We start from the raw sequence: 18,848 nt of genomic DNA on the forward strand, positions 1-18,848 counted from the left end.
GGAGAATCATATTCGAACCCTGTGACAGAGCAAGATTGCTCTCTGCTCTCACTCCAAAATAAGAAAAGGAAACAACGAGCAAACACAACTCAAAGCAAAGGGGAGCACATAAATCATTTGGTAACGGCTAGAGTGCAATTGTTATCTGAGGTAGATGGTGTCGTTATGTGGTAGTTCAGGCCCGATCTCCAACGGTAATGTTACGTTTTATATCTCATGCAGACATGCGAAAAAGATAGCTAAAGCAACTTCTGTCTCTGTGTCTCTCTCTCTCTGAATACGTATATCCTACTGTACGTTTTATATCTCTTGCAGACATTCGAAAAAGATAGCTAAATCAACTTCTGTCTCTGTCTCTGTCTCTCTCTCTCTCTCTCTCTCTCTCTCTCTCTCTCTCTCTCTCACTCTCCCTGAATACATATGTCCTACTGTACATAAAAGGGCGCTGTTGTAATAAGTGTTTATTTCTATTTCTCTACGCGTTTTGTTTCAAATGATCTATTGTGAAATATATGAATTATCGACAAAATTCCGTAATGCGTTCGATGATACCAAACTAAGTTTTTTCTAGCACCACCAATGAAATGCCTCACCAGCTGCCACTGATAATTAATATAATTCCCTTTTATCTCCTAAAATGATACGAAACATTCGTGTAGTAACCTTCTACAGACACAGGTAGATAAATGAGAAAGAAAAAAAAAGAAAACAACAATTGAGTTCCAAACATGGATTACTAAAATATGAAGCCATGACACTATCAACGATCCCAAGGCTACCACTGAACTAATTGCCTGGTAAAAGGTATCAAAATTATCGAGTATCTACAGATAAGCTGAGATGTATGTTTACTTATTTTGACCCCTCTTCCAGTCAACGAAGTTTCTCTGCTATTCTTCATGTTAGGCAGAAACAGAAGCTTGGAAGAACTGATACAGGAGGAAAGCAAGTAGTAATTTGAAAATTTATCAGCTTTGTTAGAAACAAGCTGATAAAATTATTAGGGCACAGAAGAGTAACTCTGGAAAGGAGCAACTTCAAAATATAAAAGAATACTTTAAAAAATATAGTGCAAGAGACTATTAGAAAACAATAAAGATCTGTATGTCAGGGTACATTCCACTATCACTGTGCTTCAGCTGAGAAAGTGAAAAACTAGGATTTTGCAAAGAAGAAGACTGTAAGCTACTGGTGGAATAATTGGAAAGAGCAACTAAGCTGTTCTGACTGACCAAACAACCGGAATTCCATTCAAAACCGCCAATCACTGATATGGTTAAAAGTTAGGTCGAACAATTAAAACAAAATCCCAGCTGAAGATGGCCTCACAGCAGAATTCCTGGAAGCTAGTGGAGTTCTGAGATACTAGAACAAATCCAGAGAACAGGAAGGTTGAGTTAATTCATCCACTTCATAGGAAAAAGTGATCCTAACCAGGCCGCGAAAACCCCCCAATGGATGTCTAACAACCAACGCCTCATGCTCTGCCTTGCAGTATTATGTAGATGAAGTATAGGGGCATGTGGTCAGCATAATGCTTTCCAAGCTGTTGTGTAAACTTTCCAGACTGTGGAGCCACTACTACTTGGTCAGGTAGTTCCCCAATTGGTGTCAAGAGGCTGAGTACAATACCAGTTCTCCCATAAAAGAAAAATTCACGACAGTACCAAGTTTCCTCTGCATGCCAGCCATCTGTGCTGACCACTAATCTACGGAGGCGCACACTTCAGTCAAAATGGGCCAAAATGATATCAGAAATTACAGAGTAAATTATCTTAGAATACAACATTTTATCGAAAGCTCTTCTGGACATATTAAATCTTCTGTTAGATAAACAATCAAGCTGGACTTAGAAGTAGCAGCTCCGTTCAGAGTAAATTCTAAATCTTAATCGAATAATTAGGCATATAAAAATATCAAATAAAAAATACTGCTGACTTTTATTGACTTTGCAAAAGTGTATGATTCAATGGACAGAGAATGAATTGAATGAATTTGTAGTAGACAGAGCAACTCATGGAAATAACTGAACAGAATCTTACAAACACAGTATCATAAGTTAAATTACATGGAATAACTTACAGTTCCTTCTAAATTATAGGAGTCAGACAAGGAGATGGTTTGTAACTGTTGTCCAATTGTGTGCCAGAAAAATTATAATAGAATGGAAAATATAAGAAGAAAAACAGAAAGTTAATAATTTCATAAAGCTGGGTGTATCAAAAGAACCTTTGCAGACAATCTTGTAATAATAGATGGAATTGTAAAGATAGCAAATATAAGACTAGAACTACTGAAGGAGATAGCTGAACAGGCATGTCTGCAAGTATCTTTTGAAAATACAAAATACATGACTAGTGAAAGTAGTTCACTACAAAATTTGATAACCATGTATGGCAACATCAAGAAAACAAACATTTTTAATTATAAATATAATAAGTGAAAACGTTCCAATTACAGTTAGAATTAGAGAAACAAAAGGGTGTACATGAAAGTGAGAAATCTGTACAATAAAAAATATTTCTTGAATAATTTAAATTAAGCCATTCTAATGCAGTTGTAAAACCTGAAGCCCTTTATAAGTTGGATGTACTACTTTAACTGGATGCAAAACAGCATTAGAAGGTTTAGCAAAGAATGAAAGAAATGTGTTATGAAAAATATTAGGTCCAGCCATGAACAAAGATGGCAATCTGGTTTTGAGACCAAATCAAGAAGTATACCCATTCTGCCATAAAATATCAGTAAATGATGTGTTAAACTCTGTGGACATCTAGAGAAAATGAAAGAACTAGGTTAAAAGGATGATCAACACATTCTCACAAAACAGGAAAAACATAAACAGAAATTATGTAGAGAGGCAAGACAAAAAGAATTAAGAACAAATGTAGATTGAACAGGAGATCTTATTCAACAGAGACAAAATCAGACAAGAGATCAAGAAATTCAAAGATTTTCATGAAGAGAAAACAAATAGAAATATAATTGGAGTCAAATGTTTAAATGAGAAGAAAAGTGCTCATTCTAAGAAAATGAAAGAATTTTGGAGAAGGCTGAAAGAATAAAAAAATAAATAATCATCATTACTTAGCCTGAAATGAAGTATAAAGTAATTAAATTAAATACTTTAAACATAGCTGCGCTACAGCAATGGTTCCACGTAAATCAGACTAAGAACAGCCGACCAGTTGCAAAGGATAAAGCAATCTTTACCTAGGTTTCAATAGATATAAATCTATCTTCTTCAGAAGATGCAGTATTATAACAACATGAAGTGATATGTCCTTATCGTTTAGGCAAACATCTGCATAGTTACATTAATCATATAAAATATAGCCCTGACAACAGGGTTTGTCAAACAAATAAAATAGGTACATAGAAGTTGCAGAGCGCCTAAGCGCTTAGGCGCTCTGCAACTTCTATGTACCTATTTTATTTGTTTGACAAACCCTGTTGTCAGGGCTATATTTTATATGATTAATGTAACTATGCAGATGTTTGCCTAAACGATAAGGACATATCACTTCATGTTGTTATAATACTGCATCTTCTGAAGAAGATAGATTTATATCTATTGAAACCTAGGTAAAGATTGCTTTATCCTTTGCAACTGGTCGGCTGTTCTTAGTCTGATTTAAATTAAATAAATAAAAAAGTCTCAGTTACCGATTTAATGGTGATTTGCAGGCTCTAGACGTAGATGTGGGAATTTGGCCCTCAGAGGCAGAAGAGTTTAATACATTTTGTTGTAGTCTCAAGTCTGAATATTGGTTTGATGCAGCTCACTACATTAGTCTATCCTGTGCAAGCCTCTTTGGATAACTACTGCAATCTGTATCCATGTCTGCATTTTATATACACTCTACTTTGACTAAAATCAATTATTTCTGCTCAAACACCAAAACTTATCTACTACTTTCAGTGTCTCCGTTTCTAATTTAATTCTGTCAGAATAACCTGTTTTATTTCGACTATATTCCACTGCCGTTTTGCTTTTGTTAATGTTGAAACTAAAGTTAAGGATGACAAACGTGTAATTAAGGTGACAAGATGGCGGCTTGTACAGACACACGGTGTGTTCACGAGAAAAAAAGTGAAAATTATACTGGCAAAAACAGAGTGTGCAATGATTGTAGTGATGAAATGGAAACTTTAAATGATTGTGTAAGTAGTCTTCAATTACGTTCTAATGAGTGATATGAAAAAAGCTTAAATCTCAAAAGTGTGAGCCGTCACGAACATCGCGTGTACTTTTGCGTGATAACCAAACTGTTCTAAATATGAATATGAATATGAAAAAAATTACGCCTAAAAAGTTTTGTGAACCATTATCAGTACGAAAATCGCGTACATTTACAGATGGTAGTGAAACTGCAATTAGTTCTGAAAGAAGTGGTAGTGTTAAACATGAAAGTGTGAAGTGTGATGGCAATGAATTTCGTAAACAACGCAGTGGTGGAGCAAAAGAAACAGCAGTGAAACACAGTGACAACTGAACCAAGAATCAGTCACGAAAACGGTACAGTGTTCTTTTCTTATCAGACACCCATGGCAGAAACCTGGCGAGTATTTTAGAAGACATTAACAAAGACTTCCAAACAATGGGAATAGTGAAACCAGGTGAAAGAATCATAAATTTTACCGGTGTCGACTTGCAGGAAGAAATGAAAGATGAAAATGAATATGTCGTGTGTATAGCTGGTGCCAACGATGTCGCAAGAAACAAGGCACAAAATTGCTTAGCAAGACTTGAAAATTTCTTAGAAGTTAACAAATCTCGAAACACAATAGTTACAACGCTACATCACAGGCATGACCAAACATACAATTCGTGTGTCAAGAAGGAGAAACGAAAAATGGACATCAAAATCAAACCGCTGTGTGCCTCGTTTGGAAAATGTAGAATAGTGGATATGGGTAAAATGAACAAATTTCTACATATCAAACATGGGTTGCATCTAAATTTCGAAGGCAAGAAACTATTATATGAGAAAATAAGCAAAACCATCGCAGAGAAAGTCGACTTAAAAAAAATTACTGATCACAAAAGTAATAGGGATGCTTTTTTATAGTAAAACGTAGAAATTTAATCCTTACATACCAGAATGTTCACTTGGACATACATGTAAATGGATCAAAACCAAATTTCTTCATAGCGAGCGAATTAGGTTGCAAGAAAGAGGAAGCATATGGATACAGGCTAAGAAATTATGAACTCATAAATTTGTACTTTAGAAGGACACATAAAGGTTGAGTGATAGGCATTTATAGCAAAAATGATGTAGCATGTGATAAAGTCAATTGATGATCTGAGTAAAGAAATGGTACTTGAGTTGCAGCAATAAATTCAAAACTAGGGAACAAAAGCCTAATTATAGCAGCTCTTTATAGGTCACATGGAAGCAGTACTGAAGAATTTTCCAACTGTCTGGAAGACCTACTGGAGAAGACATCAGTAGATAAAGAACATGTGATGTTTGTTACAGACATCAACATAGGTTCTTTAAATAATGGCAATAATTATTTTCATTGTGTCGACTTACTTCAGTGTTATAATTATTATCACATAAACACAGAACCTACAAGAATTGCTGTAGAAAGACAGACATGCATTGACCACATTCTCAGAGACATATTAAAGGAGAACATAAACATAACCATCGTAGAAAACGACATACGAGGTCTGTTCAGAAAATTCTGGAACATTCGTAATTTCGCACCAGTGCTGTGTTGATGCGAAATGTGGTTGGCATTCCTGTATACCCCTGTGTTTATTGTGTAACTTCTGGAAGTTTCATATGTCAGTTAGTTTTTGTTCAGTGATGTATTGAGTTGAACGTTGTGTTGACAGTCTGCGAATTTCGAGATGATAGAGTTAGAGGACCAATGTGTGTGCATTACATTTTCCTTCAAACTCAAAAAAACATTTACAGAGACACACCAAAGGATACAGGAGGCATAGAGTGATGAGTGCTTAGGTCATACAATGTGCTGCGTATGGTTCACACTGTTTAAAATTTTCCAGACGAAAGTTAAAGATGACCCTCGTTCAGGACGTCCTTCGACAGGTACTGAGGACGTTCATGCCAGGAACTTCAACTAAAGTGCGTGTACCAATCGAAGACTGGCTGTCCAAGAGATTGCAGATGCATGTAACATTTCAGTTGGATCATCTCATGAAATTCTGACACAGCATCTTCGAATGCACCGTGTTGCCGCCACGTTTGTACCAAGGCTCATGGATCAAGACCAGAAAGACCTTCGCCGCGCAATCTGTGAAGAGCTTTTGGATCGATCAGATGAGAACGAGATGTTCCTTAAGAGAATCATAACTGGTGCTGAGACATGGGTCTATGGTTATGATGTTGAGACATTGAAAGGAAGAAGATTTGCAACAGTAGACGGGATAAAAGAAAATTTGCAGACAGCGCTTTGCGCGATCCAGAAAAAGGCGTACCTAGGCTGCTTCCAGAAGCTGAAACGGAATTGGGAGTGATGTATCAATTGTGGAGGATATATTTCGAAGGAGACCATGCACAGTAAGAAAAAGGCAAGCACAGAAAGAATTTGTGGGCAATGTTCCAGAATTTATTGAACAGCCCTGACTATGGAAACTGGTGTAGGGAATGTAGATACAACTAAAAGTGACACATTTATGTATTAAAGAAAATTCAATTATAATAAACCGAAGAGGGCACTGGACAATGAAAAATAGGAACCAGCTTACAATGCAACAAATGTGAATGATTGATGGGAAAAGTTGCGTAAACTATTCAATAAAACTTTCAATGAAACATGTCGTTTAGTAAAATAAGTAATCAAAGCTATTAATCACAAAGATGAGAATTTCTCTCCAGAAATCATTGAACTGAAAGAGAGCACAAAAGACTGTTCGGACTCTTTAGAGATACTAAATTACAATACTGTTTAACAAAATACAAGCTGCTCAGAAAAAATACGGAGATTCCTTGACTAACCTTAAAGCTTATAAATATGCCTATCGAATAAGCAACTCAACCTGTGTTAGTAAAACAGCCTGGAAAATAGTGTATGAAGAATGTGGAAAACAGCAATCTCATAAGCACACGAGCGTAACATTAAAAGAAAATGACGATATAACAAATGATTCAAAAGAAGCGTGTGATAAATTCTTACAGATGTTTAGTACAGGTGGTACAAATGATTCAAAACTTCAAGCTAAAATGTATTGAGGCTGGGGTGACATTAAGCCGCCCCTGAAGGAATGCAGAGGAGAATTAGTGAGCCTTGGATATATCTAATAAATATTTCCCTCTGCCATGGAGAATTTCCTGTGCTTTCGAAAATCACTGAAATTCTACCAGTGTATAAGAAGGGAATAAAAACTGACATGAGAAACTATAGGCCAATATCCTTAACTTCAGAGCTTAGGAAATTATTAGAGAAAATAATATTAAATTAACTTGAGGCATAGTTCATCAAACATTATTTGTTTACCAATCTACAGTAAGGTCTTAGAAAAGCAGTAGCAATGTATATACATCAAATATTAGACATGCCAAATGGAGATAAGGTAACAGGTACCTTCCTGGATATGAGTAGAAGTTACCTGCTATTTGGAAGACAGGAAAAAGTGTGTCAAGCTAACTTATAAAAGAAGTGAAGAGTTGGTAGCAACCTAATTAACTCACAAGATACTTCAATATTGTGTGCCTCAAGGAAGTATATTGGGGCCTTTCCTGTTTCTTGTGCACATTAACGATTTAAGTGAACCCCAAAACTGCAAAACCTATGCTAATGACACATCTTTTGTCAGCTGGGGCTGTGATATGCAAACTACTACAAACAGTAGGGAAATAAATTATAAATTTCTGTCAAGTTATCTTACTGCAAATAAGCTACTCGTAAATAAAGAGAAGACAGTGACAATGCAATTTACACTTAGCTATAATCAGAACATAAACAGAATTCTATTTACACCTCCATTGGCCCTTGGCTACACAAACATATACAAATTTTTGGGCATAACTGCTGAGGAACGCCTGTCATGGAAAGAACATATAGACCATATCTGTAAGAAAATGAGTACAAATACGTACCTACTGAAAAGGGTGTCAGCATTCGTAGATCATGATAGCTTGACACAAATGTACTTCAGAGTGATACGTCTACATCATTAGTATGTTATTAAGATACGTGGCAGGGCACCAGCTGTCTATACAATCAGGCTCTTCAAACTACAAAAAAAAAAAAAAAAAAAGAAAGAAAGGCGGTAAGAGTGGTAGCTAAGGTAAACAGAAGAGAGGAATCTTCAGAAAATATGAAATACTAACCATCTACACTGTGTACGTTCTGCATGCAATAATATTTGTGAAACAAAATCCAGAATATAAGGCAACAAACAGTAATGTATGTAGGGACAATCCACGGCGAAGGGAAATCTTTCACCGAACTGCATGTCAAAAAAATGCTGCAGATCATAGTCCACCTACAATAGGAAACATCTTTTATAAAAGACTTCCATCTGGCCTCAAGACAGCTAATTTAAACACTTTAAAGAATAAACTTAATCATTTATTAATAGGGGAAAAAATTCAGTGGAAGATTTCAAGTTGTAATATCCCTTTAACAGTATATATAGCGTAAGTTTGTTTTTACAACACAAAAATGATAATTTCGAATCTTCACACACTATATCAATGCATGCATTTATATTTCAAGTTGTAAGCTATCTGTAAAACAGTGTTTATACTATTAGTTAGTTTTTGGAACGAAAAAAAAGGTAATTTCTGACTTTCACTACTTATATCAGTGTGTGCACTGAAGTATGTTAACTAAACCTTTGTATATGTGAAGTAATATCTATGACAAATTCCGAAGACTGATTGTTATATGGACAGCAAACAAACAAGTAAACAAGCATTCCACTTCCAAGACTCTGTCCATTCCATTAATTCTTGTTATAAGCCCTTTGTCGTTTCTGGCAGAATTATGATGTCACTGGCAAATCTATAAGTTTTTATTTCTTCTCCCTGAACGTCATTTCCTTCCCCAAATTCTTCTTTGCTTTCCTTTGCTGCTCCCTCAACGACTGCTTCCCTTTCATGCCCTTTGAGTCTTTTAATTGGAGTCTTGTTTAGGTAAAGTTGTAAATACCATTTCACTCTCTGTATTTTACCCCTCACGGTTTCAGAAGTTGAAAGAGTGTATTCCGTGCAATATTGTCAGAAGTTTTCTCTAGATGTAGGGTTGCCTTTCTTTACTCTATATTCTAAAATAAATCGTAGGGTCAGTATTGTCTTTTTTCGGATACGAACTTCCCAAAGGTCATCTCCAACCAGTTTTCCCATTCTTCTGGAAATAATTCTCGTCAGTATTTTGAAATCATGACTCATTAGAGTGGTACTGTAGTTCGGTAATATTCACATCTGTCAGCACTTGCATTCTCTGAAATTGGAATTGTTATATTCTTCTTGAAATCTGATGGTATTTAGCCTGTCTCATACCTCTTGCGTACAAGATGGAATAGTTTTTAGTTACGCGCATACAATCCCAGTTAAACACAAATGTTGCTGATATTAATCAGGTGAAATTTGACCGTTGAGTAGATATTTGTTTTGCATAGAAAGAAACCTTTTGTTCCTACTGTAGCCTTAAAGAGTTAATCACTATTTAACCCATTACAAGCATAACCTCGTAATGTGACCCTATAATTTCTTTATGTATTCAAATATGATTTTTCATGGCCTATCCTCTTCGACTATCGTAACTTTGGAATCGCGAAAATAATATCTTTGGGAACTGTAAAGTTTTGCCAATCACCTCCCGGTTAAGTAAGAATGTTTGTGAGTAATGCGGCGTGTTACGGGTTCGGTTTCGTAGAAGTTTGTGGTTGACAGTAGTGCCTGAAATACCCACCGAAATTGTGTATAGCGTTATCACGCGACGCGGTTGCACCGAATAATTAGTGATTATCTAACTCCTGGTTTGTATAGTATGATTCATATTCCTGTTGTAAATGTCATAGGATGTTTCGTTAATTCGTCCGGCTTTTTTATAGTTCCTGTATTTTTAAAAAGAAATGTTTAATATCCAATTTTATGAATTACGTACGGAAAGTAAGTCGCTGAAGATATGTGTTGTTTTAAGTTATTGCTTCACCAATGGGGTGGTTATTTATCTTCAAATTAAAAGTACTAAACCTAACTGCGCAAATTGTACGTTGCATTAGTAATGAATGTTCATTTTTTTTTTTAATTTGTCGCACAGATATGGAAAGTGGCGATCACATTCATACCGACAGATTCGTGTCGAGTTCAGCGGAACATTCTAAACCACAGCAACATGCCGAATTGGGAATGATGGAAAATTTACGTAGCAGTGAAGAGCTTGGTTTTATGGGAGACAGGCACATTGAACACCAGCCAGAGGATTTTCTTTTCGGTGGGGGCGTGAGGAAGGATAAATTTGTGCCTTCAGCGACCGACGTTAATCAATTTATCCTTCATGAAAGCAGAACGAACGTACCAACAGAGGAAGGGTTATTAGCTGCCAATACAAATGTTGGGAAGCCCAGCGAAGCAAGTGAAAATGAAGATTTAGGTGTTGCTGAAAGGACACACAATTCTGCTTTTAATGTCAGTGGCCAAGATAGTTCAGATAGTGTGGACATTGGGGAGAATGGGCTTAATAAAACATCGAGCAAAATTGCGCCAGAGAACGGACAAACAGCGACGGAAGCCGAAGAAAATCGTGATGGTATTAACAGTTTTACCTTTCCACAGTCAAATGATGGAAGTATCGCTGCTCCGGACAAAACAAGTGATTCAGTGCTCAGAGATGAGGTAGCAAAGGACTCGGATAATACTAATCTACAAACCAACATGGATGTACTGAAAGTAAGTCCCCAAATTAATAAGACTGACGCTGAAGACTTTAAATCAAATGATAATTCACTCACACTCGGTGAAAATGCAGATCTCAGATCTGATGATCACTGGTCAAGTAACAGTAAGAATGTGCAACAAAGAGAGTCTTTAGGTCCGAGTGAACAGAAATCTGAGAATGAAAATGTGAAAGAGAGTAGTGAGAATAGTAATAATTCTTTTATATCTAATGAAAGGTCCGAGATCCAAACAAAGACTGAAAGTGATGAAATTTCAGAAAGTGAAAAACATCTAAAATTTGTTTCACATGAAGGTGATAAAAAGGACCCTGTAGAAAGAAAGCAACAAATTGAGTTTGAGGACAAGCATTCTGCTTTGAATGAAAGTGAAGGAGATTCTGTGGAAGAGAAAAAACAAACTGAATCACCTGCAGTAGCTGGAAACACACATCTAGGAGAGAATCAGGAAGACTTAAAATTAGACACGTCTGGTAAACAAGAGGAGACAGATGAGAACACTGATAAAAGATCTGAATTACCAGTATCAAAGGATGAAACCGAAGATGAATGGTTGGATATTTTGGGCAGTGGACATCTTAAGAAGAAGGTATGTAATATTTCTTTCAGGAGTCTTTTGCAGTTAATGTCAAGTAAAACTGATATTTGCCAAACATTCATGATGATATTTCATAAAAATTATTTATATGTCTATGCAAACATTATAATTAGTGCTAATAATTTATAAGTTATGAAGAGGTGATGGTTTAAAACTACTGCTGATACATTTTTGCAAAAGCTGTGTAAGTTAACGACATTTGTGCATAGAAACTGTAATGCTTGTGTAAGTATATGCTAGCAATGCACCAGATTGCTATACTAAGCAGTCAGAGATTTTACAATGCTTTGGACACTATACTAATTATGGTTTCCACAGTAAGAAATGGTAAAGTAGCTGGCATTTGGAGGTTTTAGTCTCTCAAACTAAATTACTGTAGGAGCTGTGGGTTGTTAATATAATATAAAAATTGAATTATTGGTACCCAGAAAACAGGTTTGTTCAGTACATTGTTTCTGCCCTGGTGCCTCACATAATTGGCAGAAAGGAAGGAAAGACCTTATATGAGTGGTAATAAGTTTTAATATGAAGCGAAGCTTTGGTGATGTTTTATATCATCTGTATTGACAAACATTAAAAATCTGACTTCAAACTGAAAAATCCTACTTCAAAGTTTGAAAATGACCTCTAAGTGAGGGACAGTGAAATGGATATTGTAGAAATGGCAGACTAATACGTGAATACTGATTGCAGCATGAAATGTATAGTGTTGACCAGAAAAGAGGAAGAGATCAAAGCCATAACCTTCTGTTTGCTAACTTAAATCATTCTGAAATCATCCCGCATTATTTTTCCTCCACAGGAGAGTATTAGAAACTTTTTCATTGAGTTACTGTCATTATAGTGTTGCATTAGTATTGCCTGTAAACTGTAGGTTGATTGATTCACATTGAAACCTAAAAGTTCTGGTAAGTTCTTGATAAATGTGTTCTGTCTGCACAAAAGATAATTCCTTTCATTTTGTTGTAGTGATTCAGGTAATGGAAGAAATGGCTGTGTGTATCAGTGCAATTTACTCTTTATGATACATATATTGCTTAAATTAAAAATTATGACTACATGTGTGAGTGATAGCTCAGAAGAAAAGTTTGGTTATGGAATATCGACTTTGTTGTTCATTAATAGAAATTTTTGACAGCTTTGTAATAGGTTTGTGGGAAATCCTTACCTTGGTGGAAATTTTGTTGTTTAATTTGTTTAGCTACAGTGTCATGGAGTGATTGGCAGAAGGGTGGTTGGACGTTGTATGTGGCACTGGAATAATAAGTAAATACAACACAGTAATTGGCATGTGGTATTGTACATAAGTGAATAATGAAGTAGGCCTAGCAATAAAGAATCGAATAAACACACATAATAACTAGCTAATATAAACAAATAAAATTTATAGGGTTACGGAATGGTTGTAGTGTAATTATATGCTAAGACACAGTGTCAGTGCAATTGCAGAAGCATGTGTATGTTGCTGTAAGTACTACTTCATTGAATATAATTGTCAATTTTGTGTGTCAAATGTTCATGTTTCTGGAATACAAGTGTTTCTGCGAATTTATATGAAAAAATTGTCATGTGAAATGTTCAGTAGCTACTGGACTTTTTAGATATGACAACGTGTGGTGTTATATATGGACAGCATATTTGGAGGTTGGTGCGTTCTTGTGGTAAATTTGATGTCCGCAAAGTTCTTGAGTATGTTAATTCCAAGTTGCATTCAGAGGTTGTGTGTCTGGGGCTTGTAATAGCCCTGGATCCTGCTGTGAAGTACTGCTCGCACAAAGTGGGTTGACACTCAGCAAGGTGGTTGGAGGGAGTGACTGGCATTTTCTATTTGTGGTCATTCCCATAAATCACTGTGCAGAGTGTCAACTTTGTTTGCATGAATATCCACTTTCTGGGTGAGGAAATGTGGGCAGACTATATTGTTTCTGTAGAAGAATGGTGCATTGGTGGGCTATTTTGTAAATGTGGGAAAGCTGTAAAAATAAGCTTCTATTGCTCATACCAGTGACCTATCTGTGGTGCTCTCGGGAAAAGGACATAAAAGTATGTCCACATGATGCCTCTTTCCTCGTGTGGGAATAAAAGGGGATGCACAAATATTTGTGGAAAGAGTGCATGCACGCATGGGCATTCTTGAATCCACACATTGCCTAATTGTGCAAGGAATCTGCTATAGATCCCCCTCTTTGCTTGGGAGGTTGTGCACTTTTGTGATGAAAAGGGGACAGGAGAGAGAGAGAGAGAGAACACAAAAGTAACTGTTGGTAAAGAAGTATCTAAGGTAACAGAGGTATGAGAAATATATAGTGGCAAAATTTGTTCGCAAGTTTTGGGAGATGGTGAGATTTTAGATTTTCACTGGGAAAACAGCAGTGGCAGTAGTGCTAGCAATAACATTTTGTTAGCTGGTAACTGGAAACTTATCAGTTTGACCTATTTCTTTTGCATTTCAGTGATTGCTCCTGAAACTGAGAAATACTTAAGGGAGTCTATTAGTTGATATGATATGTGGAGGTTAATTGACTTGCGTTGCATCAGTTGTATTTCATTTTATATAAAAAAAATTTGTTCACACAGCCATACATTATTGAAGCGAAGGGGTCTCTCACCTTGCAACACATACAGCAAACAACTTCACACAATCAACCAGGGTGTCACAGTTCACTGAATTAAGTAGGTTCTTCAAAGTTACCATCTAAAATGCAAAATCTGCAGAATGTTCACACAAATGGACTTACTGAGGTGGATTTGGAACCACCGACTTAAATCATGCTGCATAAAATTTTGATCTTCCAACACTGAATGTTCTTTGTCATACATGGTTAAAGGTTCTTCAGTACTTCGGATCATGTATCTTTTCACTTTCACCACTTTTTCTCCTGCATCTATTATAATAATAGTGTCTCTTGTTGGCACTGTGGCAGGAACACTCTCATCTGCTTTTGAGAATGACTCTGCAGTTTGAACATGGGCCATTTTTGGTTCACTTTCCTTTTGCTTCGTCCATCGTGTTTTTATGCAGATGTAATGCGCTAAAGAATATTTTTATTACATGGGGGCACTGGTATAACTTAAAATTTACACCATTCCATTGTAGGAGCAAATAATTCAGCAACTGAATTGACATTTGATAAAAATTCCTCAAAAGTTGCTAAAACTCCAAATTGTCTTTTTCATTGAAGAGGGTAATTAGTTTTGCTCGGGCGTAATCATGCGCATGTTCAATAAATTCTCTGTGCTTTCTTAAGGTATGCACTTTGTAATTTGACTTAGCTGACCGCTGCTACTTAACAGGACTAACAACCACCTTAATAGTTGGGGATTCAGGGAATGTAATTCTTCTTTTGCAGATGCAAAATCTACGTCATTCTTACCAGAGGAGACTACTTCTTGTTCATTCACTATCTTGATATCTTGTTAAAATGTTTGGATCTGAGGAAGTGATATATATAAACATCTTTACTTTAAAAGAACCTTGAAATTGATACTCACAATCTCAACACAGAAGAAGAAAATTTTGTACTAGTCATATTCATTAATAATTTAAAGATCATTTATTGGTTTTGTAAATAATAGATTTCAGCTATCAATTGTCCTTTTCAAATTTTGTTGGCAGATCTAGATTTCAGCAAGAAACTAGCCATTCTCAATGCACTATCGTTACTGATCAATGCACGTAATGCCTGTTGGTCGGGCTTCATCCACAGTTCGTTGAGTTGTATTCTATTATTTGCAAGTCAATAACAGTTGCTGCGTGCAACAGCTTTCTGAATGGAAGGTAACCTGATTTATTGTTTTTGTTTTACCACATTGGTCCAGTAGATGGCTTTTTATTTTCAAAATTGAGAAATTCCATAACCAGTTGCAGAACCAGAAGCCATGACTGGGAAGGGTGGATTGGTGATGAATGGTGTCACATTGTGTTCAGTGATTAATCGTTGTTCCATACTACGCCAGATGAGCACTGTCGGTGATTATGGTGGTGACCTGGTTAGATATCCAAATCCAGTGGTTTAGTTGGTGTGTGTTTCCACACCAGAGGGGGTGCAATTTCATACTGATAAATGAGGTCATTGCCACACAGAGCTCACCATTCTTTGGTGATATTGTGCATGGGTACTACAGGGCCCCAGCCTTTCCAGCATATTTTCCCTTTCTGTGTTGCATGTCGGTCCTCCTATATTTTTTCCTGTCCCTTGGGGAACATGTCTGGGATATTTTTCGGACATTGTTCAGAGCTTTTAGTTGCCTGACATCAGAACAGTCCAACTACTTTTACTTTATTTCTTCATTCTCCAGCCGGCTGGAGTGGCCGTGCGGTTATAGGTGTTACAGGTTGGAGCCGAGCGATCGCTCTGGTCGCAGGTTCGAATCCTGTCTCGGGCATGGATGTGTGTGATGTCCTTAGGTTAGTTAGGTTTAATTACTTGTAAATTCTAGGCGACTGATGACCTCAGAAGTTAAGTCGCATAGTGCTCAGAGCCATTTGAACCATTTGTTCTCCATCTCTTACCCTTCCTCCGCTTTAGCATTTGCAGTTCCTATTTGTTTTTTTCTTCCTACCTGTGCTCTCCTGAAGGCCGGTTCATGTGTGTGAAGCATAACAGGTGACTGAGTAATGCGTAATTCCCAACACCAGGTTGACTGAAAGGCAGGGTTCATATGTACTCCCTGGTGCAGGCCAGACTGAGGATGGGGTGATTGTGTGAGTTATTACCTTTCCAAATTGCCAATTGGTCCCCCATCAGGAGTTCGGGAAGTGTGAACAACCACCTAAGACGGGTGAGCCCTGTCGGAGGGCGGACACCCAGTTGGAAGGAGCGCGCTATTGGAGATGCTGTCAGTTATGGAGAATTTTCTTGCAATGAGCCAGTCACCATTTCAGTCTACGTCTACTAAACGTAAATGGGATAGGGCTAGAGATCAAAGAATCTCCCAGCTCCACCGAATGCTGAACACTTTGCATGGTACAATTTATACTAGGCTGCTCAATGGTCTGAGAGAGAAATCCAGACTTAACTCTCTGATCAGGGTTTCGTTGTAGTCCATGGGATAATGAAAAATTTTGATGCAACCTTAGTGCCAACCTGCACTTTTATCAAGTTTGACAGAGTAGTGCTTCCATCAAAGATCAAAACAGGCTATGAAGTCATCACGGTTCGACTGTACATTCCAAACCCAATGTGCTGCTAACCAGTGTAAATGTTAAAACCACAGTCGCATGTTCTGTTGAAACAGGGATGCTTATGAGGGGATTGCCCACCTCCTCCTTCCTGCTATATCAATAATGGAAAAATTTTGATGCAACCATGCAGCCTCATCCTGAGAATGTCTGTTGTATCTCAATGAGCTGGCTGTCTAGGAGACCTGGGCGCAGGAAAAAGTGCCCTACCCTCTCACTCACAAATTGTTGGCTAATCGAAAGCCCTGTGTTTTACCATCTGGTGCTTACAGTACCATTTGTCCTACACCTCGCCCGATGGAGAATGTGGCCATGCGGACTTGTAACCTCAAATTCAGCACTGCAGTTGTAAATTCACCCATTATCACAGTAGCATCCATGTCTCCTCCTCCTCCACCTGTGCAACAAGCCACCAAATCTTCGGCTCAGACTGTGAAATCACCAGCTACGCAATCGGTAGGCCAAAAAGGGCAACAGCTTGTTCATCGTATTGAGTGGTTCGTTCAGGTGCGTACTCGAGTGACCTTTTCCTGTGTGCTACCTGTTTGCTGATTCATACCCCACCTACATGTAACCTCAGTCGGCAGCTTTCGGAGGCCGACTAGAGGCTTTATTCCTCCCTCCATCTATGAACATTTTCCCAGTTGTGATGACCAGGTAGTGTACCTCGCAAATGTTATCCTTTACTGCTGCTGAACATTCCATACCTCACATTTCATCATTACTCTGCTGTGTCGCTGTCCCCTGGTGGCCAGGTGCGCCATAACGAGATTCACGCGTGGAGACATGCTCTCTGCGTTTTTAACTGTTTGTTCTGTGATGGCGAACTGTGTTCGTTATAAACAGTTGTATGTACAGTGTTGTCACATTTTTTGTAATGGCAAAAAACTTAGCTGGATTTCATTAACTAGTTCTTTCAACAGTTCCACTCTCTCTTCCTTAGTGCAGGGCAACCTCAATCAGTTGTCTGAACTTCGTCTAGTGGCTAGTGTTGCTGCCTCTGGATCACGTGGTCTCAGGTTCAATTCTTGGCCGGGTTGGGGATTTTCTCTGCCTGGGGACTGGGTGTTTGTGTTGTTATCATTATCATCATTCATGACAGTGGCTAGATTGGACTGTGTAAAATTTGGGTCATTGTACGTGTGCTAATGACTGCGCAGTTGGTTTTCCCACAAACCATCCACCACCACCACTACCTCTGTTGGTTCTCTGGGACAAAGGTCTATTTCCTGATTTCCAGTCTGACCGTAGCAGGTGTTGTCATTGTGGACACTACAGCTGTCCAGTACCTTGGGAAGCTATTTTGTGGAGTTTCCAAGCTCCAACCCCTGTCACCCTGCCTTCCTTGGAAACAAGTGGAGGCAGCTCAGGTGATACCCTTCTCCCTCAGAATTGTGAGTGCTACAAGGTTACCTATACTCTGAGGGAGCTACATCATGCTCTCACTTCATCCCAATCTTCCACCCAAGGGCTGGACAGTGTTCACATTCAAATGTTGCAGCACCTTTCTCTCACAGGCAAGCACTTCCTCCTTCATATGCACAACCGCATGTGGGTAGATGGTATGTTTCCCAAATGGTGGCATGAAGCAACTGTCATACCTAGACCTAAGCCCGGTAAGGACAAACATCTTCCTTGTAGCTACTGCTCCATTTCTCTCATCAGCTCTGTTTGCAAGGTGATGGAATGTATGATTCGTGGCCAGTTGGTATGGTGGTTCGAATCTTGAAATCTACTAACTGTTGCACAGTGTGGATTTTGAGTGTGCCATTCTGCAGTCATTAATGGTTTTCCGCAGAAATACTAGACTGGCCATGTTTTCTGATATGGAGAAAGCCTAGGGCACATGCTGGAGGACTGATATCCTCCGTACTCTGTACACATGGACTTTTGAGGCTGCCTGCCCCGTTTCCTTCAAAAATTTTTGGAAGACCAAGTTGTTCTCTGGCTCCCTTTTCGTTGACAACTTTGCAGTCTATTGCATTGCTCCTTGAACTTGTCTCCTTGAGTGGTGTCTTCAGCAATGTCTTGATAGTCTTTACTCATGGAGTATCAGCAGTGGCTTTTGCTTTTACACTGACAAAAACGTTTGTATGAATTTCTGGTGGTGCAGTGGGTTTCTTCCACCACCTTTACACCTTGGGCCTGTTGCTCTTAGTTCACAGAAACTACAAAACTCCTGGGAC

At 37.9% G+C, this 18,848-nt stretch overlaps 1 protein-coding gene across 1 annotated transcript in view; it reads left to right on the forward strand.

Moving 5' to 3' along the window:
• Positions 1–9,775: 9,775 nt before the first annotated feature.
• Positions 9,776–18,848, forward strand: part of LOC126481197 (peptidyl-prolyl cis-trans isomerase FKBP8) — a 71,187-nt gene continuing 62,114 nt past the window's right edge. Inside the window, exons 1-2 of the mRNA XM_050104789.1 lie at positions 9,776–9,964; positions 10,249–11,471. Of these exons, the coding sequence (XP_049960746.1) occupies positions 10,251–11,471 (1,221 nt within the window). The 5' untranslated portion in view covers positions 9,776–9,964; positions 10,249–10,250. The remainder of the gene's footprint in view (positions 9,965–10,248; positions 11,472–18,848) is intronic.

This window comes from Schistocerca serialis, chromosome 5, assembly GCF_023864345.2.
Source record: "Schistocerca serialis cubense isolate TAMUIC-IGC-003099 chromosome 5, iqSchSeri2.2, whole genome shotgun sequence".
Lineage (NCBI taxonomy): Eukaryota > Metazoa > Arthropoda > Insecta > Orthoptera > Acrididae > Schistocerca > Schistocerca serialis.